The 27,936-nt window shown below is 52.7% G+C and overlaps 2 protein-coding genes across 2 annotated transcripts; one reads left to right on the top strand and one right to left on the bottom strand.

Moving 5' to 3' along the window:
* PLA2G2C (phospholipase A2 group IIC) lies at nt 1-25,165 on the bottom strand (the record flags this gene model as incomplete). Its single annotated transcript, XM_081305638.1, is given in 7 exon segments — nt 1-98; nt 101-166; nt 7,324-7,427; nt 11,188-11,240; nt 11,244-11,332; nt 20,650-20,735; nt 25,122-25,165. Coding segments are annotated over 7 exon segments (540 nt in total).
* On the top strand, nt 20,623-26,588 carry UBXN10 (UBX domain protein 10; the record flags this gene model as incomplete). Its single annotated transcript, XM_081305637.1, has 2 exons — nt 20,623-20,696; nt 25,728-26,588. Exon 2 carries the CDS (start codon nt 25,743-25,745, stop codon nt 26,586-26,588), a length of 846 nt encoding a protein of 281 aa, XP_081161763.1. The 5' UTR covers nt 20,623-20,696; nt 25,728-25,742.
* Nucleotides 26,589-27,936: the final 1,348 nt, after the last annotated feature.

Raw genomic sequence — 27,936 nt, 5'->3', positions numbered from 1 at the left:
CTAGCCCTGGAGCCGGTGCCTGCCGCGCTGGGGCCGCCTGGAGAAGGGCTTGAAGTTTTTCTCATAGGTGGGCGGGCTCTTTCTGAAGCAGTAGCAGGTTGCTTGTCACACTCGCAGGCCTTCAGCCCACAGAGGCAACTGTCACCAGGATCCAGGGAACATCCACCTGCAGAGACACACAGGGTCACGGGGGTGCCCTGCCTATCCAGGGCTTGGCTTTAAGGCTGGGGAGAGCAGGGAGCTGCAGGGGCCAAGGGCTGAGGGCAGAAAGGGAAGGGGCCAGGCATCTTTCCCCTTCATCTGCAAGCACTCCCCACCACATCCGGGCACCCACAGTGCTGGAGTGAACGGCCTAGACGGAAACGAGGGGTGGGGAGGGGGCTGCATGGAGGAGCCCTGAGGTACGTGGGCAGCCACGGGCCATGGGAGGAGGGCAGGGACTCATGTTCCCAGAGCCCATCTCACATTTCTGACTGCCTGCTTGACATGCCACTTGGGTGGCTTGACACCTCCAACTGGGACGTTCAAAATGGCACCCTGGGCAGACCAGTGCCCCTTCCACCTGCCAAGCCTGTCCTCCCTCCACACTCAACACATGGCACCAACTCTGACTGGAACCAGAAAACTAGGAGCCAACCTGGTCCTCTGTCCACGTCCACACCCAGCCCCGAGTCCTGTTTAAAGTATTTCCACATTTAAAGTATTTCACGCTCTGCCTGCTTCTTTCCACCATCCTGGCCGTACCAAGTCCCTGTCATCGCCAGCTCTTCCTCCTTAATGGAAGGAAATCAGCAGGAGCAGTCTTGAAATGTCCCCTGAATTATGTTCATTCTTCTTCAAGCCCCACTATGCTTTCCTCTTATTTAGGGAAGACACCCCAGCCCTGGTGGCCTGTAGAGCTCACTTGCCCTGACCGCACCCCCCCCAGCCTCCCCTTCCTCATTGAACCTTCACCCTCCCAGCCTCATTCTGCTCCAAGGACTTCAGCCTCTTTTAACTCACACATCTTACCCTGTCGTCCCAGGACCTTTGCACATGCTACCGTCTTGGTCTGAAACCCTTCTCTCCAAGACCTTCAAGGGGTGAGATCCATCCTACACTTTGGGTCTTGATCAAATTCCACCTCCTCAGAAAGGCTGTCCCTGGCCATCCCAGCCACTCTCCCATGTCCCCCAGTTTATGTCATTTGCCACTTTTCACAATCTGCACTGACTGATTGGTTGACTTGCTTGGGGCCTCTCCTCTGTGGAGCGTGAGTTCTGGGACGTAGGGCCCTCGTCTGGCTCAGCGTCTCCAACATCTAGAACAGATGCTGGCACCTCAGCCGTGGCACAGACAGCTGTTGAATAAGCGAATGAGCCTGTGGGCCTCGGGGACCCAGCGTCTGCCCTTGGGTTGAGCAGCCACTAGATGGGGCCTTTTCTTAGGTGTCCAGGGTCCTAGCTGTGTGTTTGTGTCTGTCTGTCTGTCTGTCTGTGGCACAGCTTCCCCCCACCCCGTTCTCTCTAACTCCCCTGAGTTCCACGTCTGTGGGGTTGCAGTGAGGAAGAAGGTCACCAAACGCCTTGGCGTGTAACCTGGGAAGTCAGCCTCGGTGTCTGTCTATAAAGTGGTGACGAACAGAAGTGCCTCCTTCCCGGTGGTGGCGAGGCTGCTGCGGCTGCGCTCCTGGGCAGGGCACTCTGCCAGGCCCACTGCTGCCATGACAGGAAGAAGCGGTGGCTGTCAGGGGACTGGCGTGGCTGCAGGCTGTCCTCCTCTGCAGCGTCCACCTGCCTGCAGGAGCTGTCCTCCCGCGCCCCTCTGCAGGCACCGTTTCTCAAGGCAGATGTCACCGCCCCACGCCCAGCTGCCGCTCGCACTCTCCCTCGGGAAGGTGCCAGGGATGTTCACGCCACTCCCACCCCTCCTGAGGCCTGGGCCACCTCTGCCCTCCCACTCCCCCTTCCCCATCTGCCACAAGCTGTCAAGGTCCCTCAGGCCCCTCCCCAGGCCCGGCTCCCCCCTCTGCTGCCCCTCCCAGAGCGGCAGCGGCAGCCCCCCCCCTTCTCTCTTCCTGCTTGTCTCTGTCTGTCCCCTCCTCTCCTCCTCGCTCCTCTCCTGCATCTCAACTCCCAGGCCTCCTCCTTCCCTTCCCTCACTGCCCTCTCCCTCCCCCTCGTCCTCCTGTCCTTCCTAAATCCTCCCTGACTTCTGTCTCCACCTCCCATAGCTCACCCAGCCCCTGGCCCTTCTGAAGTGGATCTCCTCAACGGTCCTTCACTGGGGACTGCCACCCCTCAGCCACGGTAGGACCAGGCCTGTCATGACGGGGAAGAAGAGGCAGCCCTGGGCCAAAAACGCCATCTCTGGGAGCCTCCTCCTAAAAGCAAACCGAGATCAGATCCTGCATCTTGGAGTGTGCTGTGGGAGAAACTGAGGCACGAAGAAAAGAACTGGTGGCTTCAGAATGTTCTTTCCCTTTCCATGAAGTACATCTCCACAAATGAGAGAAGGCCACAGGACTACGTTCCTGCCTGTGGCTAACCCAGACCCTCACCAGGCCTGTCTGTGCCCCCAGCCTGGGCTCAAATTTTCCCCCAATTCTCTACCAAGTGGCACTCTTGGTAGCCTGGTCCCTATCAGAATGTCTCAGCACCTCACATCTTCTGGACTCCCAGCCCCAGCCCAGACCTCTGCCTTAGCGCCAGACTTCAATGCAAGTGTCTCATAGCTGACCCCTTGGATGTCTGACACGTTCCTTTATTAGTCCGTTTTCCATAGCTATAACAAAATACCTGACGCTGTGTAATTTACAAAGAAAGAGGGTTATGTAGCACATAGGTTTGGAGGCTGAAAGTCTAGACAGCAAGGTGGTGGCTCTGTGGGGCCTGCCTGGCTGCCTTGAGGTGGATGGCATCCTGGCAGGAGCATGGCCAGAGGGGGAGATCACACAGCAAGGGCGGAAGTCAGAGAGACCCGGGAGGGGCCGGTCTTGCTTTTATAAACAACCCTCTGTGGGAACTAAGCATCATCCCGTGAGAACTGCATTAGTCTCTTCCAGAACCCCCAGATACCTAGTGACCTCCTACGGGCCCCACCTCTTAAAGTCCCCCATTTCTCAACATGGCCACTCTGGGGACCAAGCTGCCAACACAAGAACCCCTGGGGGACACACTTACCCATATCCAAACCACAGCACGTCTCAGACTCCAAACCCCGGGTGTCTCCGTGGTCCGCTCCCCCATTTCGCCAGGTCAATAGATGGCGCCACGACCCATGGCCTCAGGCCTCCAGCCCCCCTTAGCCGCCCTCTCCTTCAGACCAACTCCCACCTGCTGGCAGGTCCTGGCACCTGCCACCATCCCAGTTCAAACTCCGGTCACCCTCCACAGGGCTTCAGAAGCTGTCTCCTCCTGGCTCCTCGTCCCTCCCCACTTCTGCACGGCAGCCCCAGGAATCTTTCCAGAACAAAGCTCCCGCCTGGGGCAGCGCCAACCCCCTCTCCCTTCCTTCCCAAGGCTCCCCGCTCCTGCCGCTGGCAACCAGCCTCAGACCCCCCTCGCAGGCCTCCCTCGGCCACCTAGGTAGGCCCCCTGCCCCTGGCCTGCACCTTGCCCCAGCTTGGCACCTTGTGTGAGCTGCTCACAGCCTGCTCCCTATCAGAATGTGTCTCCATGGTGACCAGGTCGTGGGCTCTTGCCCCTAGAAGGGAAGCTCCCTCCCGACAGGGGTGGCGTCTTTCCCTTTTGCTCTCCGCCCTGATGGCTGTCTGCCCCCGCAGTGTTTGCTGACAGCCTTCCAGGCTGCCCTTACGTGGCCTGGGCACCAACCAGCCAAAGGTGCCTGTGCCGGGGTTCAGGAGCCAGGATCTGGTTCCAGATCTGTGGCTCACGCAGGTGACAAAGGTCTCTGCAAACTCAACTCCCAGAAGCTGCCACTTCCGCCTTCCCACTCTGGTAGAGGGGTCATTGGAGGCCCAGAGACGGAGGTGACAGCAGTACAGGTGGCTAGAACCGACCGACGGTCTGTCTCCAAGGCTGGGCTCCTCCCCACACGACACATGCATGCATGCGTGGGTGGAGGGGGGTGTCACTGCCGGTGATCTTAAAGTCCCTTGCAAATGCCAAGTACTTATGTAAGCCCACTCAGAGGAGGGAGAACCACCCCACAGGCTGCTGGAGGGCAGCTGTCCCCTCCCAGCAAACCAGCCCCTGGGCTCTGTCAGAGGCCTGTGTCTGCATTGATCTCCTGGTGGCATTTAGGTGGACAGACCAAGGTGTTTTGCGCCTTTCCTTCCCGGCTCACCTACCACATCCCTCCCCAGCAGCCACTGGTTGCTAGGCAACATGGGACCAGGCTTGGGTGCAGGATTTCAGAACTCAAGGGAGGCTGGGGAGGGGTTAACCCTTGCGGGGCAGCTCTTTGAACTGAGGGGTAGGGAGTAGGGAGGGGGGCCTACCCCAGGAGAGTGGCCGGAACAGCCTTGGCCGCCCAGTGCTTTCCCACCAAGTAGAGGGGAAGAGGAAACCTGGACAGACCGGGAAATCGCTGTGTCCCAAAGGAAGGGCACTAACTGGGTAGCCACTGCAGGCCAGCCGCTGTAGCAGGTCACTCTCCTCAGTGCTCCCAGCCACTTTGTGAGACACCGGTGATGAGCTCCGCTGTAGAGACAGGGAGACAAAGGCCCAGCTGGGAGAGGGGAGGCTGGCAGGGGGGAGGCGGGGGTGGTACCTGGCTCTGCCTGGCTCCTTCACCTTTTAGCAGGAGTTGGGAGATCTGAGCCATTAGAGAGGCCCTCGTTGCCCTCCCTGGGCCAGGGCTGAACCTTCTGACTAGCTTGCTGCAGATCACGAGGCCTACATTTGTGTGAGAGTCCTTCCAACAAGCATGAGCCTGTCACCGTCTACAGGGCAGGGTGGTGGGAGGCAGGCCCACCTGGTTCTGAACCCCAACTCTTCTTTCCCTGACTGTGACCGTGGCTGTGACTCAACCTCTCTGAGCTCAGCCTCCTCTTTGATAGTGGAGGGAATAATACCCACCTGAGAGGCCCATTGCTGGGGTTCAAGGTGCTTCATGTAGAGCATCTATCTTGCCACCTGGAGTTTCCATAAGAATGTGACTCGAAGGACAGGAGGAGCCTGGCCTGCCCTTGCTCTGTGCCTGGCCCTGGCACAGTGCTGGCATTGGACAGGCGCCCAGGGGTGCTCAGTGCATACTGGGCAGGTGAATAATTGTGCCTGGGTCCCAACACACAGCAGCCACAGATCCAGCAAGAGCCCAGGTGGCCTGGCTCTCGGCTCACTGCTGGGGGTTGCTGATGCCCGGTGCTGACACACAGTCCCTCCTATGCTAGGCCCCTGGGCAGGGAGGGCTCCAGACTGCGGGAGCCCGGGGCAAGGCTCGGGGCAGCACGTGAGGAAAGCACAGCCCAGGCCACCAGCTGGCCAGTCCAGCTCTCGTCACCACCTGGCACACGCCAATCAGGGGACATGTGCCACCTGGTGGGGCTCCAGCCTCCTCCCACCCCCAGTTACTTTCCTGCACCCTCCCATCTCCTGAGGTACAGTGTTCCCACGGGCCCTCTACCCTGTGAGCAGCCCGGGTGGAGGCTTGGTATGGGCCTCTGACCAGGGGAGGAAGCCTCTCTCCATCCCCTGATTCCACTGCCCTCCCTGGACACCACCTGTTCCCTTCTTCCCCATCCTTGCACTTTCTGAGCCATCAGAGGAGGGCGCCCTTGAGCATTCTTCTCCAAAAGTGGGGCCTCTTGGGGACACTTGCCACCTCAACCAAGATGAAGAGAGGGAGCCCTGCAAAACACCAGGAACCAGGATGGGGACGGTCGGGGGACCTTGCCAGGCATCCCTCCCTCTCTAACCGACAGTCACCGGCCCCTCCTCATGGGGCAGACAGCCCCTGGCCTCAAGAAGGTGTCATTCTTGTGTTGCAACAAACAACGTCCTGGGCACCCCCCACCTTCCCCTCTCCCGGTGTGGCCTTAGGGGCGTCGTGGAAGAGGTGCTTCGCTTTAGGCCTGAGGATGACCCTGGGCAGAGAGCTCCAGCCTGAAGCCTGCTTGAGCTCCCCGGGGGAAAGGGGTGCTTCCGGTCAGGGGAGCACTCCTGGGGGGCGGGGGCCACGCAGGGGGCGGCGGGAGGAGCTGAAGCTGATCTTCTCCAGCCAGTGTTGGAGCCTCCAGTCTACCCCACGTCCATCCTCACAGCTGGTGCCCAGAAGACCTCACAGTCCCAACCCTGGATCTGGTACGAGCCGAGTTAGAATCCCGGGTCAGCACACTGAGCGCTCTGGAATGTGGGGGGGGGGGCGGGTGCGTGTCCTTGGGATGGCTTTCCCTGGCCTCACGGAGACAGAGGAGCTCCAGAGACCCTCACTATGGATAATCACACCGGGGAGGAAAGGTGTTCCCGCACCCCCACCCTAGGAAGGGAGCCCCACCCTGTATGGGGGACCCAGACCACAGGCTAGAATGGGTGCGACCCACAGAAGGCTACTGCCCAAAGCCACTTGCTCTTTAGACCACACTTGCCCTACCCATAGCTACACCCCACCAGCCGCTCCACGCCTCCGGGACCCCAGGTCGTTCCCCGTGGGTGGACTCTCAGTGTACCTGCCCACTCTGGCTTTTTTCCACCTCTTTCAGTGGCCTCAATATCCTATGGATTCCCTTCTTATACCCCTCCTAGTTACTTTTGTGTCCCCCATGGCACCGATCTGCATGCCTGGCATGCAGTTGCCCTTAACGAGTATTTGCTCAACTGAAAGACGGTTGAGCTGCTTTGTTAACACATGACAGAAATCAGGAAGAATGTTTGCAACAGCAACAGTTGCCAAGGGAAGCTGCAAAGACAATGAAATCTGGGCTGGGGATGTGGCTCAAGCGGTAGCGTGCTCGCCTGGCATGCGTGCAGCCCGGGTTCGATCCTCAGCACCACATACAAACAAAGATGTTGTGTCGGCTGAGAACTAAAAATAAATAAATAAATATTAAAAAAATAAATATTAAAAAAAAAAGATTCATCCATGCTGCTGGGTGAGTCAGGGCTTTAAAAAAAAAAAAAGACAATGAAATCTCAAGTCAACAACTTTTTATTGAGCATGTACTATTTGCCAGGTGCTAGAAATACAGCTTTGGGCAGAGAGACCAATGAGAGATAAAACAAGCCCTTTCCAAGGAGCTCTGGTCCTGGGTCTTGCCCCTTTCCATCTCAAAGCATCTGGAAAAAAAATCTCATTTCCTAAAAGAACACTGGGTCAACAAGGAAGTGGTGGTTAAGGAAAGACCAGATTCTAAGGCATTTCCCTACAGAGAAGGCTACTCACAGTCCACCGTCTTATTGATGATGAGGGACTGGTAGCTATTCAACACGGGCTGGCAGCCAGGCTCCTTCAGCCTCTCATAGCAGCAGTCATGCATCACACAGCATCTGGGATCAAATGAGAGGGAGACGGCATTGGTGCAAGGGTTCCTGGGCAATCAGCTGGAGGACCTCAGGTGGAACAGCAAGGGACTCACCTGCCTCTCCTCCTGGAGCCAGAGTGGCAAACTACTACTAAAACAGTTGTCCCTCAGTTCCAAGGAGGAAGGGTTCCGCATCCCTGAGGATGCCGAGGTACTCAAGCTCAAGTCTCTTATGTAAAATGACATAATATTTGCCTATAACCTACACATGTCCTCTATAATACCTAGTGCAATGTAAATGCTATGAAAATAATCATTATACTGTGTTGTTTAGGGAATAACAAGAAAAAAGCCTATATGTGTTCAGAACAGACGCATTGTTTTTCAAATAGTTTCCGTGTGAGGTTGGTGGAATTGAGGATGCAAAGCCCGTGGCCGACTGTAATATTAAAAATAAATAAAAACAGCCAGTAACGTCCACTGAGCCCCCCTAGTACCTACTGCTGTTTCCTTGGTGACTCGGTCCCCTGGGCAGTATAGTCATTGTCCCCATCTTATAGGGGAGGAAACGCAATTCAGAAAGGCAAATTTCTCAAAATTATGTGGCTGGCGTGTGGGGTGTGTGGTGCGCGTGCGTGCGTGTGTGCGTGTGTGTGTGTGTGTGTGTCTAAGCAGAGAGGAAAAGAATTGCTATATATCATCTTAATAGATCTGATAATTGTAAAGGTAAAATTTCTAAGCTGATTCTAAGCTGCAAAAGTCTGAGTTAAAGTGTAAAAGACTAGGGCATTGTAAAGCTTCTAAATTACAAGGCCTGGGCTAAAAGGTAAAAGCCTATTGTTACAATTCCTCTGCTATCCCCGGAACCTGTAAGTTGTTAGGACAATGCGGGAGCTGCTCAGTAAATATCTCCATTGATTCCCTGGTTGTTTAATAGCTAAGGGCTCCAGGTAACATGGCACGTACACATATAGGCCCCAGGACCAATCAGTTTGAATGTGTGCCCCACTTGGAAGTGACCAATCACCCCTGCCCAAACTGTTCCCGCCAATGAATGGACTAATCATGTATCAGAGTTGTTGTTCAATTTCCCCGCGCCTCATGATGATTTGTTCTGATGTATGCAAAGCCCACCGCCCTCTCCAAAAAGTGTACTTAAGCTCTGCTTGACCTCTGCTCTGGGCTCTGGGCTGCTCTCCCTTCTTGAGTGAGCACAGAGTCCCAGCGCGCTGGAACAGGTCCCTCTAATAAAAATCCCCCTTGCCATTGCATGGAGTTAGTCTCGTGTGGTCTCTCCTTCTCCGACGCTTCGCCGGACCCTTACAATAATTAATAGTTGCTGGTTAAGTGCTTAGTTCAACAAAAGAATGTTGAAGCAATGATGGGAGGACAAAAAGTATACTCATGATATTTGCAAGACCCAACAATTTGTTGATTACAAACCTTTGTGAAGTTAGCTGCTGTCCTGGAAATACAAAACAAATTAAGAACAGGGCAGTAGCAGGAGTTTACATTCTAATCATCTAATGGTTGCCCTTAAGTAGCCGAGACTTAGCACATATCCTACCCTGCAGGAAACAATAAACCTTATCATTTGAATATACACATGATCATGTGGATACAATAAGTTTAATCACAGCCCTAAGACAAAGGATACATAATAGAGACCTCGTGAAAGGGGGGGTGCTGAAAATACCTGTGTCTTCAAGAGTAATAGTGACATTTCAAATCAGGGAAAAATACTAAGGGGAGGTAAGATAAAAACAAATAATTAAAACGATAAAAAAAATTATGTGGCTGGGAATGATAGACCCAGAACTCAAATAGGTCCCTGAGACTCCTCCATCGGTCCAGCCATTTTTCCTGAGCACCTTCTATGTGCCAAGCACTGGGATAGTCTTTTTTTTTTTATTAGTAGTTCAAAACATTACATAGCTCTTGACATACCATATTTCATACATTTGATTCAAGTGGGTTAGGCACTCCCATTTTCCCCCCATATACAGATTGCAGAATCACATCGGTTACACATCCACGTTTTTACATACTAGTGTCTGTTGTATTCTGCTGTCTTTCCTATCCTCTACTATCCCCCCTCCCCTCCCCTCCCCTCCCATCTTCTCTCTCTACCCCATCTACTGCACTTCATTTCTCTCCCTTGTTTTTTTTCCCTCTTTCCCTTCAGCTCCTCTTGTATGTAATTTTGTATAACAATGAGGGTCTCCTTCCATTTCCATGCAATTTCCCTTCTCTCTCCCTTTCCCTCCCATCTCTCGTCCCTGTTTAATGTTAATCTTCTTCTATAGTCTTGAAGGAGACTACTGTCAACAAGAACAGTCACAGTCCTCGCTCTCAGTGCTCAGAGCTGGCTGGGGGCTCGGGGGCGGGGGGCGGGGCGGGGGAACAGCAGGGGATTGACCTCTGCCCGCTTCTTCCACCACCAGGGTCAGGGATGCGGAGCCCCCGGAGCCCCCGGGGACGGCCAGTAAGAAGACAAGATAAACCTGGGCTCAGATCCTAAGACCAGAAATGCCAAGGACAGCGTTTCCATCCCCTTTCCCTTTCCCATCTGCAGGTGGGCTCTTGGCCTTCATCTTTGGCTCATAGTTTTGAATCTGCCTTTGAACTTGGACCAGGAGGCACACATCATCAAGGAAAGGGGACGGGCTATGACAGAGGCAAACCCTATTCCAGTCCTGGTTTTGCCACTTAGGACCACAAGGCTTAGCGGCTCTTGGTCTGGGACCTCCCCGTCCTCACCTGTAACATGGGGGTGGTGACACCGCCTCCTACATTCACTAGGAGGGTTAAATCAGTCCTCCTGCAGACCACCCGTCCTGGCCCGTCCGCTGTTCCACCACCAAGCGCGGGAGACTCAAGCTCAGGTGTGATACTTCAGGCCCTGGGGTGGGGACATAACTGTCCATCTAGGTTGAATGTGGCAAGGAACACTTTGTCTTCTTATTTCTTCAAATGAAGCAACACGCATACTACCCGGTTTCCTCCCTGCACCCTCCCCAGATGACACCAGCTGTCACCTCTTCTAGGAAGCCGTGCTCGCCCACCCCATCCTTAGGAGCAGGCCTTGGAATCCAGGTCGGGCCGTGTGATCGCACCCAGATGGTCAACTTTTCCAAACTGGGCCACTTGGATTCTCTCCTAGAACATGTAATAGGGCCAGGAGGCAGCAGGGTAGTCTAGCCACACCCATAATCCTAAAATCCAAGGGCTGGGGGAAGAGCACACAGTTCCTTTAAAATAGCTTCTAGTGCTCTGAACAGGACCAGCTACGAGCCATGCAGGGCCTGGTGTGGAAGGGAACACAGACCTCTTGTCAAAAACGGCAGGGCTGGGGATGTGGCTCAAGCAGTAGCACGCTCGCCTAGCATGCATGCGGCCCGGGTTCAATCCTCAGCACCACATACCAACAAAGATGTTGTGTCCTCCGAGAACTAAAATAAACATTAAAAAAAAAAATTCTCTCTCTCTCTCTTAAAAAAAAAAAAAAACGGCAAGGTGGTGGCAGCAGCACATACACATGTTGTGCCCTTAGGAGGACTGGCCTGGCCAACTTCATAGTCACGTGTTCAAGAAGCTGGCCCCGGACACAGGCTCTTCAAGTCCCACCCTGTGACCCTTCCAGTCTTTTCTTACGTTGGCCTGAGTTGGTTTCTCTACTTGCTATGAAAGGCTCCTGGTTCTCCCCCTGCCCCGCCCCTCTCTGGCTTCAAGCTACAGCTTCAGTGCAAATCGAATGGCAGGTGGCCTTGGAGCCCTGCACACACCTATCTGGGTCGTCCACAGGGATCCCTTTGCCTCTGAGCCCACAGTAGCAGTCCTATCCATAGTAGGAGAGGAAGGCGCTCCTTCCCGTGATGTGGCTGACCATCCTCTGGAACTGCCAGAAACTGCTGAGGGTGGGGACTGTTACTGCCAATGAGGAAACAAGGAACAGGAAAAGCGGCAAAGAGTATGGTGCAGCCTTGGCATTCCCCACCAGGGGGCTTTGCAGGGGGGCTGTCACCAGGTCCCTAAAGCAAAGTGATGGCCTGGTTGGGATCATCGGCCTCTCTCCTGGGGAAGAAATAGGACCAGGTTTACCCCGTGACACAGAGTTTCTTGCTAACCCACGATGAGCACCCAGTTTCCATGACATTTAGGACAATGCTCCACTGCCTTCCCCTCAAATGCAGAAAACCACCACTGGAGGCAGAAGCCCCCTCAGGTCTGACGCAACATTAACAGGAAAAGTTCAAAGCTAGAAATGCCAGTCCCTCCGGATATCATCAGGCATTTACAACCTCAAAGGAGAAATCAAATATGTACGAGGCAGGAGAGACACCCTCGATCCATATTTTAAAATAGCAAATGCATGTGGACTCAGTGATTTTTACTTCTACAAAATGCTTCCAGAAGCGGGCACAAAAATATATACAAGGATGTTTATGCGGTATTGTTTGTGATCTCAGAACAATGGAAACCACCAATGGAGGGTGGGTAATAAAATTAGGTGTTTTGAAAATATATTGTCTTTAATAGCAATATCTCTAGGCAGTGGGATTTAGGAGGTGGATAGAGAAACCGAGGGGCAACAGCTGTTTTGTATGCAGCTATGCAATTTGTTTTTATTTTTTACAATGAGCAGGTATTATTTTTCTATTACAATGTTTCCAGGTGTGGGGGCGGGGCAGGGTAAGGACCTAGATGAATGAACACCCAAGTTTTAGGAGTGGCTACACCTTCGTGTAGGAAAGGAATAGGTTCCAGGGAAGGTGAAGAGGGGCTGCTGCCGGTACTCAGTATTAACTTTGCAATAAAAATACAGTCAAAACATGAACTTGAAGAAGAAAACCAAAGGCAGGGTTTGGGGACATTTTCCCGGGCGCCTTCCTGCCTCGTTGCCCTGTTGGAAGCCTCACTGCTGTGGCAGAAGCCCCCTCCCGCGCAGGCAGGAGTCGGTGCTTCTACTCTCCGAGGAGGAAAAGTTTCTGGGTCCACCTATGTTTGCCTTTTTAAAAAATGGATTGAGACTGTCTTTCCTAACTCATTCATATTTTGTTTTTTTTTTTTTCTGTGAAATTGTAAATGCATGATGATATCCAGAGGGGCTGGTGTTCTTGGCTTTGAACTTTTCTTATTTTACATCAACCTGAGCCAAGGGGGGGTCATTTTCAGTTCCTGGAGAAAGGTGGGACCCCTCTCGGGCTGCAGCTCTTCAGGACATGCTGTGGGGCTACAGAAGGGACCCTTCCTGCATACAGGTTCCTGTTACACCATGACCTTGAAAGCTGTCAATTCCACCACTAGGGGTGGTTTAGACATTTTTAAGATTAGGGACCCGAAAGTTACTGTTATACAGCTGAAACAGACTTTTTTTAAAAATGGATTTGGACAAATATCTACTCAACTAATCCAGAATAAATCTACAAATTTTCCTTTTCCTAGGGGGCCTTTCTTCATTTTGCAGAGGAATGCAATCTGCTCCCCTGGTCACAATGACTAACAGTGACCAGTTATTCCTTAAGTCATCGTTAGAATGTCTTTCTGATAATAATGCACCACACCTAAACTAGCTAGATATGTGCCTGCCATTTTGTGCGGAAGCCACAAGACTTTAAATAAAGGCAACTAACATCCAAAGGAAGACCCTCCCAGGGTCAGAAGTGGTCGAACCACAGCCGGCGCCTCTTCTGAGTACAAAGCCAGCAACATCCTAGAAGTTCTATGAGGTCTCGGCACTGAGGTCAGCACACTCCACAAGAGAAACAGAAGCAGAACTTTGGTGGCAGCCTGTTTCGGTGACTTGTGGCCTTCCTTCACCCAGTGCCACCTCAGGAGGGGCCACCCCAATGGAAGAGCGAGGACAGCATCCTGGTACCACCTATCTGGCTTACTACTTATGGCAGGAGATAAGGACAACAGGAAGGGCAATGACCTTCATCCCCAAGGATAGCAGGGGTCCAGGGAGCCAGGGTCCCACCTTCTTTGTCTGCCAGTGGAACTCCTATTTGGGAAGAAGGGACTGGAATGAGACGAGGCCATATGAATGCAAACCAGTCACTGTGCAGGCCTCGGAAAGCCTTCAGCAGAGGGCGTAGAGAGCTTTCTTCAGTTCTCTCTGAATATAATATCCTTCCTGGTTTTTAGACCCAAATATTAAAAAATAAGAAGGATTCCATTAAAAAGTCCAAGTATCTTGTTTTAAAAAAAAAACTTCTTTGAACAACACCATCTCTTCAACATTTTCTTTTTCCTTTGGAGGAGTCAGGAGTCCCTCTGTTCTCAATGACACATACACTGTTGACGGTGGCGATCCAGCTCAGGGAAACCTGGTTCCATTTGCATCTCTGTCCAGGGGTTTTCCCCACTTGAAACCCTAGTGTCTTGGTGGTAAACTTCGTCTCTCCGAAACTTGGCTTCCTCCTGTAAAGTGAGACTAATAATCCCTACGAGTAATGTCAAGCCTTTATTAAGAATGCTAAGGGCCTGGCGGGTATTGTATGACTCAACCCTCACATCTTAGGAGTTCCTGTGATCACCATAGAGAGGGGGTAACGGAGGCCCAGAGAAGCTGAACCAATTCCTTATAATCCTACAGCTGTCTACTCCACGGACTTGTGGGAACCAGTTGAAACAATGAAAATAAGACTGTTACCTGTTACAAACCACAGTAACAGGTAAACCTCGAGTTTTCATTACCATCAGTGGTAATGACACCCAGATTAGGCACACTGCCCACGGGCCAATGGAGGAGAATGGTGTCTTGTGTCCCAGTGAGCCACATGGGCCCCATCATAAATCAGGTTACGCCTGATAACGTCAGGACTTGGAGCATGAACAATAGCTCAGCTGAGCCTAGAGACTTTGGCAGGTGCCCGAGCTGCAGCTAGATTTTCACCCCATGGCAAAGTTTCCCAGGGAAACTTCAAAACACCCAGCCTGTCGCAGAGCCCGGGGAGAGGTGACCAAGTGCGTTTACTATTTTGCCCTCTTTGGCAAAATTCTGGCGGATGCTGTGAGGCTGGGCCCTGACCAGGTCGTGTGCTGGCCACCCTTCCTTTCCTTGCTATGCGGGATGTTTTTAAAATTAGGTTCTATCTCCACAGGCTTTTGCTTCCCTTTTCTCTTCTGAGTTTGAAAAAAAAAATTGTGCGCAGCTTTGGTGCACAAAGGAGAGACATCTTTGGAATGGGCAGGCGATGGTATTTTAAAGAGACAAAGAGAGGGGTCAAAGTTGGCTACTGGTAATGAAATCTGACAGACTCTTATTAAGCACCAACTGCGTGCTTGGCTAATGAGAAGATTCTGGCCTGAGCCAGGCTGCCAAGCCGACCACAGATACCAAATACGTATAGACCGAATATAGCCCTAAGCGCCGTGTGGGCAGAAGGTCTGGGTTCACTTCTCCATTGGTTCTTCCATGTTTAGCTGGATCTTCAGGGAGGACATGCCAGCTGGTCCCCACCCTCACTCCCTGGGAACTGCCCCCTGCTGCAGGGGACTCTATGTCTGGAGGTTATGACCCCTTAGGGGAGAAGGGAAAGGGTCGTCTCTAGTTCATGCCTGGCTGGGGTGATGGTTTAAAGGCTTGTCCCCTGCCTCTTTCAGGATAACTCCGAGAGGCGTTGCCAGCCCCAGAACTCCCTGGAGGACTGGCCAAGACCTCAGCGACTGCCTGCATCAGCTTCCCCCTCTATGCATCAGCTTCTCCTGCTATTTGCCAGCGTCTCCCACAGCGTCAGATTCTCCCCCCGTGACATCTTTCCCCATGCATGTCAGCTTCTCCCTTTGTAAGTAGGATTCTCCTTCTGGGTCAATTTCTCCCACTGTATTAGCCTTTTCTCCCCCCACCCCACCCCTGAGGCAACTTTGTCTTCTGCCCAATCTTGCCTGGTTCAGTTCCCAATGGCTGGACCTCCCGGGAGGCTCCCAACAATGCGCTTCTCTGTCTGAGTCTGTATCCAGGGAGCCCAGAGGAAGCTCACGTGGAGCTGGGAGCACCGCTCTGGAGCTTGTAGAAATGAATGTCTTTTGTGCTCAGAGGCAGGAGCGTGAACCCTCTGGGGAGGGTCACAGAGAGCTTCCCTCAGGAGGGGCACTGGAGGAGGCCTTGAATGAACTTCAGCCTGTATTCTGCTCCCATTTCCTTCTCCCTACAGCCCTTCAAGGCAGGTGCCATCACTGTCGCATTTGACAGACGAGGAAACCAGGGCTCAGGGGAGAAAAATGATCTGAAAAAAATCCACAAAAGCTACCAAGTGGCAGGGCCAGGATTTACCTTCTGTCCCTAACTCCAAACCCAGGGCTTCTTCCTGCTCACTAGTCCCCACCTAGACCCCTCGTCCCCGTGGCATTCGGAAGGTCTCAGCATTTTCAGAGACCACAGCTACGACTTGGGCGAGACAGATGCGGTTCCCTCCTTTTGACTTTTGGTTTGGGACTCAGACAAAACCAAGAGCTCAGGGCCAGAGAGCCAGAGAGGGAGGGGCAGCCACATTCAACCGACTCCTGCAGCAAGTGGGGGGGCCCTGGGAGGCCCTCCGGGTTATGTGCGCAACTCATTGGTCCATCTTTCAACACACAGCACTGAAACCCTGGTGGACTCTGCAAAGGAGAAAGTAAGATGGACATAAACTGCAAAGCCCCACGAGAACCAAGGTCACAGCCATTTTATCCACTTCCTAATCCCTAGCACCCACCTAGCACTGTGCCTGACACAATGAGTACCAACGACGAAGAGGACAACTTATATATTGCACTCCCTTAACACCCTGCTAGGTTACTGACCACGTCATGTTTGCTGTTATTGCTATTATGACATCTTCTTCATCGTACACAAAAGTAAACTAGGCAAGAAGAGATGGGGGGCATATACACACCTGAGGAATGAGTGGATGAGTGAATGGTCACTGTCTTGTCATATTTCGAGTCACATAGACAAAAGCAATACCTACAACCAACCTAGTACCAAAATGAGGCTGCAGGTCATCTCCGTGAGTCCTCCTGGGATACTCCCTATGAGGCTTATGTTATCGATCCCAGTTTATCACTGAGGGTAACTGAACCTGGCAGAGGTTAGGTCATTTGCCCTGTGAATTGACAGGTGCCAGACTTACCCCCAGGTGCACCGGACCCCCAAAGTGGGCACTCCTTCTCACCCGGTAGTTAGGTGAACCATTAGCCCAAAGGCTGCACCTATCCAAAACACAGCTGGGAAGACCCAGCCACCCAAACAGCGCCGCAGGTACCACAGCGTACTTATTTTACTCACAATTCTAACAAGCCCCTCACCCCCTACCCCCTTTTCAGAGCCAGCTGTTGCACAGGAATGGAATGCAGAATGGCTTTCTTGGTAGGAAGGCCAGGGAGGAAAGATAAACCAGTAACCATGGAGGCCTGTGAGCCTGGGGCCACTGAGTGTGGGGGCAGATGGCTGGTGGCATCAGCTATATTGCACCCGAGCAGCCAGGACAAGGTGCTCTGTGCAGAGCTGCTAGAAAGATAGACAGACAGCAAGTAACTCAGATCCTACCACAGGAGAGAGGCCTGGAGCTGGCCCTATTTCCTGTCAGAGGATTTAAGCTCAGCTTCCTCCTCTGAGATGGAGACAGTGGTCCTGCCCAGCCCCCAAGGAGCACCAACAGACTCAACCAACTCCCAAAGGTAAATGCACTTGGCCGACAGTTGCCAAGGTAACGACAGTGCTTGTCGGAGTCTGCTCAAGGAGACCCGAAAGTAGGCAACTCATTTTTGGATATTTTCCAACAATATGGGGAAAACAATAAAGCCCTAAAGTACTTCAAGGGGTAAGCTTCATTATCTAGAAACTTCCCTCCGGCAGATGCCCTCAGGAAGCTGATTCACCAGGAGACATGACTAAGGTACCAGCGGCTCAGCCTCGTTAACTAGATTATCCACCCAGTTCACATTCCTCCTGAAGGTTATCCAGGACCTCAATGCAAATGTCTAATGGGATCAAGAAGCCCCAGAGCAAGACACCAGGTACAGGTAGAGTGTGGTGGCTCATGCCTACAGTCCCAAAAGCTTGGGAGGCTGAGGCAGGAGGATCGAAAGTTCAAAACCAGCCTCAGCAACTTAGTAAGGCCCTAAGCAATTTAGTGAGACCCTGTCTCAAAAATTTTAAAAATGATAATAAAATAAAAAAGGCCATGGATGTGGCTCAGTGATTAAGCACCCCTGGATTCAGTCCCCAGTACCCTCCCACTGAAAAAAGACCCTGGGTATAGACACTGAAGTCTAGAAATCGCTAGTTGGAAATGGGGCCAAACGCTCTTTCAGAACAAGTCTCTAAAAAACTGGACCTTCTGCCTTGAGCTGGGCCTGAGGGACCTCAAGCCGGTTAGCTTTGGGGCATCAGCTGGCAGCTCATGGGATTCCCAGGAAAAAAGCCAGCATGGAATGAACATCACCATCATTACTAATTCAATTCTCATTAGCTGAGCACCCACCACACAGCAGGCAGCACCTAGGCAAAGGGGAGGAGCTCATAACCCACTGAAGGAGAGCCTCATGGTCAGAAAGCAACATAACCTTCATTAAGCACTTCCGAGTGCCAGGCACTGTGCTAGGATCTGTCCAGGCGTTATCTCACTTCACCCTCCCAGCAATCCTATTCTACAGATGTGGAAACTGAGGTGCAGAGAAGGGAAGGTCCTTGGCTGGCAAGTGGTGGAGCCAGGACTGAAATGCAAGCTTTGACTTCAGGGACCTTGCCTGCAACACCTACCACCAGCTCAACAGCAGCTCCACATACAGTGCTTTTGGAAATGTGGGGAAGGGGCAGAGTGGGGTTCTGGGGTACAGAGTGGGCACTGGAACCAGGTGGATATGAGTTCCAACACAGCTCTGCCCTAATGAGCTGGGGGTCCTGAGCACAGTGTTTTCTAAAGCAAAGGAGTCAATGGTGTCTCCTGAAGGAGCTGAATGCTGCCATCTTGGGCATGTTCCACTGGACCAGAGGGGACCAGCAGGAGCACATGACATTGGGTAGGAGGAGTAGTCAGGAAAGGCCTTCATGGAAGAAGGGCCTTGAAGGATCAGGCAGTTTAGGTTCACCTCAAGGAAGGGAACAAGGTGGGACCGGCAGGAGCAAAGACGCTGGAGACGAGAAAGCTGAAGGTCCATTTGGGGAACACCTGGCTGGAGTGCAGGAGAGAACTGGGGGAGTGGAGTGAGACAGAGATGGAAAGGAATGGGGGTCCACACGTACCCTTGAGCATGAAGAGACCATGGGCACAATGACCACTTTACTGTGCGCTGCCAAAGGCGCACACCCATGGGGGGTGAGAAGCCCATTTGCTTCTCCAAAGGATTACATAATTCCTAGGTGATATTAAAATAGCTGATGAAGAATCTACTTTAATCTTTTCTGAGTGGGTGCTGAAGGGATGAAGGCATCGCTTAGATATTTCTGATAGAATCATTAACAAGAAATAAGCCATAAGCACCGACCTGCAAAACTATGGGCTCCTAAAACTGCCAACTCCTGTACCTTTCTGGGGCCACAAGACTCCTGCTGGGCAAGTGACAGCTGGCATCCCAATAGGCTTGCCCAGCCCAGGCCTCACCAGCAGCTGCCACAAATCAAGAGCTTTCTCTCTGAGATGAGCAGAAACACGACCCCCACCCACCACCGCCTCAAAAATCTTGCTGCCTATGCCCATCCACACATGATCACGTCCAGCCCGTGCGTGCTCCTCTACCCCTGGCTCAAATTGTATTGAAAACAATCTGATTTGTAACTCTATCAGCATACAATATGTCTTCTCAACAAAACTGAATGTTCTGAAGATTCAGTTTTGTTCATATCAAAATCGCACACCTGCACGGCCAGGCCAGGCAGGGTCTGATCCAAGGTCACATCAGAGGGTTGAGGAGCAATAGTAGATATTTAGCCCCGGAGCTAGATAACTAATCTATGGTTCTTGCATATCTAGTACCTTTGCCTTCTAATAATACAGCCACTAAATTACTCATCTGCATATTCCAAAAGTCTAGAATAGAACCTGGCAGAGAGTGGTCCAGTCGGGGCTTCTTTTAAAGTCAATTTTGGAAGAAAAGCTTCATCTGTTAGGCCAGGACATGAAGAATGGATGGGAATTAGGCAAAGGAAGGGGAAGAATCTTCCAGGTTAAGGGGATAGCAGGAGAAAAGTCCTGGAGTACTGTGAGAGTGTGTATGTGTGACCACGTGATGTGACAGGCCCCGTGGAGGCGCAGTTAACCTCAGACAGAATCCAAGGACAGCCCCTTTCCATTCCAACTGGCAGGATGGAGAAAGCAAAGGCAGGCAAGTTGTAGGTCTGACGGCAGACGGCTATAAAAGTTTCCATATGATGCCTTCTATTTTTTCTCTGCAGAGGGCAGTAAGATTATCTTCCAAGATGGAGGAGGAAGTGGGAGAGGTAGGAGGTTTCAGGAGGGAAGACAGGTTTGAAATAGCCACTGAGGAGGAGAGAGAAGGGAGGAGAAAATGGCAGACCTGCTGAGCAGCACCCACGGTCCAGTTGAGGCTGGAGACCACACTTCCCATCACATCAATGTGTGTGACCTGCCAAGGTTTCTTTAGGATCCAGATGTGGGTAGAGGGATCGGGATGAGGGTTCCATAGCACCTTAGGGATAGAAAGAGAGCAGGACAAGGTGTGGAAGGTTCTTGCCAAGACAAGGGCTGACGCGATGAGCCAGACTCCAGGGTCTGGGAAATGCAGAGCAAGAGCCAGAGATGCCCTAGAAGTGACTGCCTGTGTTTGAAGTGAAGGAGGTCCTGGCCAGGCCCTCAGAGGAGGTGCGGTGGCCCTGGCTCAGAGGTTCAGGATGTGCGCCCAGAGTGGGCAGCTGGAACTGGTGCCCAAAGGGCGGTACCCAGGAGGAGAAGCGGATCAGTGGTCCTGCTCCCCAAAAAGCAGCCACTGGGATTCTAGGGTTGGCCGGAATCAATCAGTCCCTAAGCCTCCTTTTAAACCAGGGAGTCAGGGTCGCTGGGAGGGTCAGGGTCTGATCCAAGGTCACATCAGGGGGTTGAGGAGCAACGGGCAGCGAGGTGGGGAGGGCAGGAGGCGCGGGCTGGGGTCCGGTCGCCTCCAGCTGCAGGGCTGAGGGTCCGGCGACCTGGGGCTCTGACCCGCCTCTCCCGGCCCCGCTCCGGACCGCACCCCTCCGGGGCCGGTTCCGGTCGGACCGGAAGCACGTGGCCCCCTATGGTTGCCAGGGAGACGGGGCTGTTTACCAGCGGGCCGCGCCAGGCGCAGGAGGTGGATGGAGCGGAGCGGCGAGGTGAGCAGGGCAGGCTGCCCGCCCGCGGCCCCGCCGCGCCTGCAACGGACCGGGGCAGGCGGGTCCCAGAGCCCTGGTGCGTCGCCTGCCCGGGGGACTGGAGCCCCCAGGAGGGAAGTCGCTCCTCCGGGGGGACAGAGCACGCCCCGGCCAGAGCTCACGGCGGTGGAAGTAGGACCAGCTCGGGGCTGTGCACAGCCAGCCTCTGGACACTGATCCAGACAGAGCAAAGGACGTCCCAGTCCCACGGAGGGGCTGGAACCCGAGGGAACCTCCCCCAGACCTGTGCTCTGTCACCCTAGTCATCTCTCACTGTCCAGTCCTGCTGTCTTGCCCTTCCCCCAAGTCCCTTCTTCTGAGCTTTAAGTTTCTTTGCTTCCAGGGCTGCCAAAACTTGGAAATCAATGAGTGATCCCCGCCCCTTTGCTGCTGGAATCACCCCCGATTTCCTTTCCAATCTTCTGATCACTTGGCTTGTGATTCAGCGTGGCACTGGGCACAGGACAGTGCGTTCTGGTCTTAGTCTAGGGTAGAATTGGGAATGGTACCAAAGTTTTCTCTGGGGCTGACTACCATCTCCTGTTAGTTCTTCTAGATGTTGATGGGGGGTGGGTGACAGGAGTTGGGATTAGCTGATAAACAGTTTTAAAAGACCAATTCCAATGTATGCATCTTGGTATACACCAGCAGATGGTATGTAGGTGGGTATATTTTATTGCTTTTACTGGAGGTTTAGATTTGGGTTGAAAAATGGGGTGCACTGACCCCGTGGAACATGGTGGGTAGCCTTAGAAGGCAGAAATCATGGCTTTCCTTTCTCCCATCAAAATTTCTTCCTTTCCATTTGATTTGGTGTGAATCTTAATGGGCACCTGCCCCCTGGCAACTTCTTGGAAACCGTCCTCAGGGTTTGTTTCCTCCTAGCAGGTCTCTGCAGTGCCGCTATTGTGTTTAAGTAAACAGGCCACTTGCCTACTCAGCTGGCAGCTTGACGGAGTCCTACGCCTAGATCTTGTCAAATCTCTTTGTGGTTGAGCCTCTGCCAGGCCTAGAGGTAGTGAAATTTGCTGAGCATGATAATGATGGTGCTGTGGAAGCCTGCTTGGACTGGGGGTGGCGGGCAGAGTTTGGGACCCAAGGTGTGAATATAAAGGCACACTTGGCCAGATCCCCAAACACCTGTTCCCTCTACCTCCCCTGCCCTTGTGCTGGGTGCCCCAGGGGGAGCTGGTGTTCCCTCCATGTGACAGATGGTCCCTGCACTTGGGAGGAGGCAGTGGGTTATGGAAGCAGGTTGGATATAACGGTTTTACCTGAAGGAGGTGTTAGTCTCTAAATAACCATGAGTGGGCTTTGGGGAATTAGTCATAATGGAGGCTTTTCTCTAAGATAGCTTGCAGTCATGTTATCTTATGACCAGGGTGTCTCGAATATGACACCCCCTGAACATGGCTAATTATATAGTACCAAAAGGTATAACAAGTGCATGCACATAGTCAAGTTTTACTGTTAAAAATAGCAGAGACTGTTAGAACACATGACTTCACTCGTCAAAGTTGTTAAGGAAGAGGTTTCTAAGTTACCAAACTTACTGACAGTTAAACCTTCCTGAGGCATGTGTGGGTGTTGGAAGCCAAGCCTGTGATAATTCTGTAGAAGCTGTGGCAAATTAATAGCCCTTCCCCGGCAGGGAGGGTGGGGAGAGAGGGGAGCAAGCTTATCCTTGGCCCAGGAGTTGGACAGTTATGGTCTTGTCACGCTGTTCCCAGTTACATGCAGAGCTGCCTCATTACAAGCGAAAGACTCTAGAACTGAATTTGGGGAAAACGTGTCTTAGAAGCTGATCAGAAAATAGATCAAACTAACAAGGAGACAGGCAGGCTTCTTTGGGGGGAGGGGGTACCAGGGATTGGACTTAGGGGCACTCGATCACTGAACCCCATCCCCAGCCCTATTTGGTATTTTATTTAGAGACAGGGTCTCACTGAGTTGCTTTGCACCTTGACATTGCTGATGCTGGCTTTGAACTCGTGGTCTTTCTCTCAGCCTCCCGAGCCGCTGGGATTATAGGAGTGGGCCACCGCGCCCGGCCAAGCATTTGCTAATGAGAAGTTTCTGAACGACCAGTGGCCAGACTGAGTGTGAAGGATGAATGCAAATGGGAAGGAGAGGAAGACCTGGGCTGTGAGTGGAATGGAGCAAACACAGGCCTTTAAAACAAGAAGCCGAGAGTCACTTATCCCCTGATTTTCAGCAGAGAAAGACATCAGGAATTTATGGGGTTAGTGTGTTTGGGTGAAGATTTTGTTGGCAAGAGGAGAGAATACTCCCTATAACCAGGTGACACTGGTAACGTGCACAGAGTGGCAAGGTTAGGACACAGGCCGAGAGGCTTGGGGAATGTTGTTGAGGACTGGGTGGGGAAGCTAGCCTGGAGGGGGGTGAATTTGAGGTCAGTGGAGTGTGAAATTAAAAGGAAAGTGGTCAACTCAGGATTTTTTTTTCTTTGCATTTTTGAGGCAACTGCATAGCTGGTAGCTCCCTGTGCAGTGTAAGCCCCAGGACCTCCCTCTGGTTAGCACTAACTGGGGGGAGGAACTCCAAGGACCCCCTGGGGAAAAGCTCTAGAGCAACAGATGCAGCTTTGGACCTAGAATAACCAAAAGCACTAGATAGGCAGTCAGCCAACACCCAAAGCAAGCGCCCTGAACATTTAACTAAGCCCCTACTATGTACCAGGCCTGGTTCTTCCCACTTACACTTTACTTGGTGTTCCTGTTTTCATGTTACAGAGAATAACACTGAGGTTCAGAGGTATTTAAGTAGCATCTTCAAAGTCATAGATCTAATTTGATAAATGAGGAAAGTTATATGCCAGAATAAACAGTCATGTAGCTATCTGGAGGTCTTGTGACTCTGGTCCTCTGCTCTTGTGCCTGAAATACTGTTTCTTGGGGACCATGAGGCACTGGGAAGTCACCAGAAGGTCTTCAGAAGGCTGGGAGAGACCTGGTCAGCCTGAGTAGAGAAAGCAGGAGTCACCATGATGGTTGGAATGCAGAGGGAAGCAGGGAGCCCACAGCATTCTGGGAAACCTGCAATTGGGGACTGGGAGGAGATGGCAGTAATGGTGTTAGTGAAGGGGCCACCAAGATGGCAATGACAGAAGCAGTGACATGACTTAGTGATTCTGGGTCTACATGGAGAAATGCTCCTCCTGCCGCCTCAGAGTGTAGCCTCTGTGGTTATTTCCCTGACTCGCCTGAGCAGCCTCCTGGAGACCCAGTGCAGAGGCCCTTGGGGTTACGAGGTGGTTGGGAAGCAAGAAATGCAAGTGGCAGAGACAGAATGTGATGTGCTGGGAGAGAGCCAAGGCTGCTCCTTCAAGTAGCAGCTCATTTGGGTACAAAGGACCCAGGACTGAATGTCACAAGACCTGGCTCTGTTTCAGATTCTGCCACCAGCTTGCTGTGTGACCATCAGGCAGCACTACCTCCTGGCTCACGCAGCCGTAGGATTAGCATGTGCCCAGATTCCCCTTAGAGTTGGTTTAAGATGGAGTCTGACCAATTACCAGGCCCAAACTGGTCAGCCACCTGCTACTGTGTGGCTTGTGAGACGAGAAGAGCCTGTTTGCATGTTTAAATCATTGGGGGAAAAATCAAAAGAGGAATATTTTGTGACAACATGAAAATTATATGAAATTCACATTTCAGAGTCCCTAGTTGCAGTTTTATTGGACATGGCCACCTGTGTTCGTCTCCCTGCCATCTCTGGAGCTGCTGCAAAGACGTGGAGTTGAGTGGCTGAAACAGACCGGACCACTGCAGAGCCCCAAATAGCCCCCTTCTGGCTCTTTACAGAAGAGCTTTGGGCACCCCTTGTCTAGAATTTGAGCGCCTCTCCAGCGAGATGGCCGGAGGGGCAGTGGGGCCTTTCTGTTCCTCTCCCCCAAGCCCTGGTGACAAAGTTAAGGAAGGATTTTAAGTGGTTCATGCAGAGCCACCCAGCAAGGCTGGAGGGAATGACAGAGGAAGGAAAAGCAAGGGCAAGCTAGGAGTAGACTGGGAAGGAGGAAGGAGGAAGGGCCGAGACGAGAGGGGAGCTGGCATGCCAGAAGTCAGTGCCTCCACAGTGGACAATGTGCCTGGGTAGACCGAGGGTCCCATGGGGAAGGACACTCTACGATGGCGGGTTGGGGGCACAGGGAGAAGCTATCATCTCTTGAGTGGAGCTGAGCCTGGTTTCCCTGCTTAGCACCTTAACAGGGTCACTTTCCTCTTGGAGCCAAAGCAGCTGTCGCCCACCCTCCTGATGTTTGCATCTGTCCATGGATGGCACAGGCCACCCCAGGGAGGGTTCCCAGGCCTGGGAACCCACGAATTCCCTGGACTCTACCAAGCTCCCCCTGCTACACGACCTCACCAGTGCCCTTCCCTCCCCAGGGGCCCAATCTGCCCCCCCGCCATTTTTGTAACTAAAGTTAGTTCTATTGGAACGGCCACAGCTGCTGTGTGACGGATGGCAGGGCGGTTTGTGCCACAGTGGCAGAGTTGAGTAGCCGTAACAGACCCTGTGGCTCCCAAAGCAGAAAATATTTATGGGAAAAGTTAGGTGACCCTGCTCTGGATTGTCAACAGGGCATCTTCACCATTGTGCTCTCCCAGCTCACAGCCCCTCCTCCTAAGAATCAGAATTAGTCCTCCACTCCGCCAATCCTGTATTTTCTTCATAGCAGTTGTTACTCTTTGAAAATATCTTTTTACATGTGCGCTTAGCCCCTGTCCTTCCTCACTATAATAATTCTAAGTGGTGAGGACTTTGGTTTGCTGATCTATCCCAATGACCTAAAATGAATGAATACATGAATCGCGGCTGGCGCCTTCTCCAGATGCCAGAAATCCAGAGAGAAGGCTCCGGGACTGTGGCCTGCTGGTGCTTACTCTGGGCACTTGGGAAGCGATGGCATGGATCCAGGTGTTCAGGGATGGTTAACCCACTGCCTCCTCTGTTTTTTTCCTGCTTCCTCAGGGGTCCTGAGAAGCAATGGCCACAGAAGTCCCTGTGAACACAGCACCACCCAAGCCCAGCGCTGTCATCGACATTGCAACTGGTAGCTTTCTTTGGCAGTCAAACTCCCTCAAAATGCATGTCATCAGGCCCAAGTCTGCCAAGGGCCGGACGCGGCCCACTCTGCACAAACCCCAGGGGAAGGAGGACAGCTCCCAATGCACCGCTTCCCCCCGGCCACCAGCCATTCCCTGTGAGTCTCCTGGCAGCCAGAAGCCAGGAGCCTGTGCACCCATTTCTCCAGCCCAGGGGGCCTTCGAGGAGATCCCTGAACTGCTGCAGCAGGGGCCCCTCGCGGCTTCCTCTTCCCTCAATAAGTACCCCGTCCTGCCTTCCATCAGCAGGAGGCGCCTCCAGGAGGGGGCTGTGGACACGGTAGCCAAAAAGGCCAGTTCACTGCAACTGAGCAGCATCCGGGCCCCTTACCAAGAGGAGGCCTGCACTGTGAAGCCAAGCAAAGAAGATTCCAGAGCTTGCGCTGGTGCCCTGGAGAGGAAGTTTGCCACTGGAACCAAGAAGCAGGGCCCCTCCCAGGATCGAAACCTGGAGGAACCATCAGACGAAGAACCCAGGCTGCTGCTCGCTGTCCGATCACCCTCAGGCCAAAGGTTCATCCGCCATTTCCGGCCAACTGATGACTTACAGACGGTGGTAGCCGTGGCTGAGCAGAGGAACAAAGTGACCTACCGAGGCTGCAGCATTGAGACCATGGAGGTGCCCCGGAGACGGTTTTCTGACCTCACCAGATCGCTGCAGGAGTGCGGGATCCCCCACAAGTCCGTGCTGGGCATCTCCCAGGAGGAGAGGGAGGGGTGGCTCTGACCCGCACCACTTAGCTGGGGTCCTGGGTCTCTGAGCAAGGAGCGTGCTTGGGTGCCAGGGCCTCCCAGGCAGCCTGGCTCCGAGTGCCATGTGAGCCCAGTGCAGCTGTGGCCCCTGGGTCCCATCTCCACAGCATATCATCTGCTGATGTGCTGAGCGCACAGCAAAGACTCCTTGGACCACCCTCCGTGCTCTCCACCTCTGGAGCAGCTGGAAATGTCCAAGGCTGTTCCTTAAACAGCTACAGCCAGTGTGCCGGGTCCTCCTAAAACAGAGATTCTTTCTAGAGCATGTCCTCTCTGAACACAAACCCTGACTCTCTTGAAGCCGATGGTTTGCCTTTCTGTATTTGATGCAGGATTAAACACTAGAGAGGATTCTAATCTGGTAAATAACCAGGGTCTAGGAAATCTCTAACTAGCATTTGTATTTCTTGCAAGTGTATCTTTAAGAAACAGGCCGCTGACCTTGTCTCTGGAAGCAGCCCCTCTGCTGGGCTTGGGGGTGGTCAGTTGCTTAGGGATTTCTATTTGTGTGATGAGGCATCAAAGGGAAGACGAGGTCTTCTGCTATTGCAAATCCCCCAAGATAGCACCATTTCTACCGTCCCGGAGCCGGAGGTAGGTGCTCCCACAGCCCTGGATTAGGCAGTGCTGCTATTCAATGGGGACCAACTTGGGTTTCCACTCCTGTAGCTTCTCTATGCACACTTCCTCCAAAACTGACAAAAGCCAATGCAATCTGATTTCCTTTGCTTTCGTCACGGATGGAATCTTCTGTTTTTGAAATAGACAAACCTACAAGTCTGTTCAAGTTTGTACTAAGGGCCCCTTATAAATAGTTTCATTCCCCAGTTTTGGTGTCACGCCCACTTCAAGCATGGAAGGTCCTTTGAGGCAATGACAGCACACCCTGTGCAGGAGGAGGAGTGCACCTGCCTGGGGTTGTTTTGCTGTGCCCGTGCCAAGACCACGGCCATGAAGCAGGCTGGCTGGCACCAAGTGCCTTAGCCCCAGATGCCCTGAAGACTGTGGCGTCCTGATTTTCCAAGGCTGAAGTTGAGATGTGGACAAGTTGCCAAAGTTTTCTTGTATTGTGGGTCCAGCCAAACCTGCACAGCTCATCTGGATCCCTTTACTCTGAATCACCATTTAGAGTAAGGAACACTCAGACCTTCTGGGCACCGGCACCCTCAGAGCTTGGCCCTCACAAAGCCATGGGTACTGGTACGATCCCCCACCTCCTAGGTACACAGGGAAGGCAAGAGTCAGGGGTTCTAACAGCATATAAATGTTGCTGCCTCACCTCCAAGGACAGCTTGTGCACAGATATAGCTGGTGGTTGGAAA

This window comes from Spermophilus citellus, assembly GCF_964194105.1.
Source record: "Spermophilus citellus genome assembly, chromosome: 9".
Taxonomy (NCBI): Eukaryota; Metazoa; Chordata; class Mammalia; order Rodentia; family Sciuridae; genus Spermophilus; species Spermophilus citellus.
Note: the sequence above shows the minus strand (reverse complement) of the source record. Positions and strands in the feature narration are given on the sequence as shown.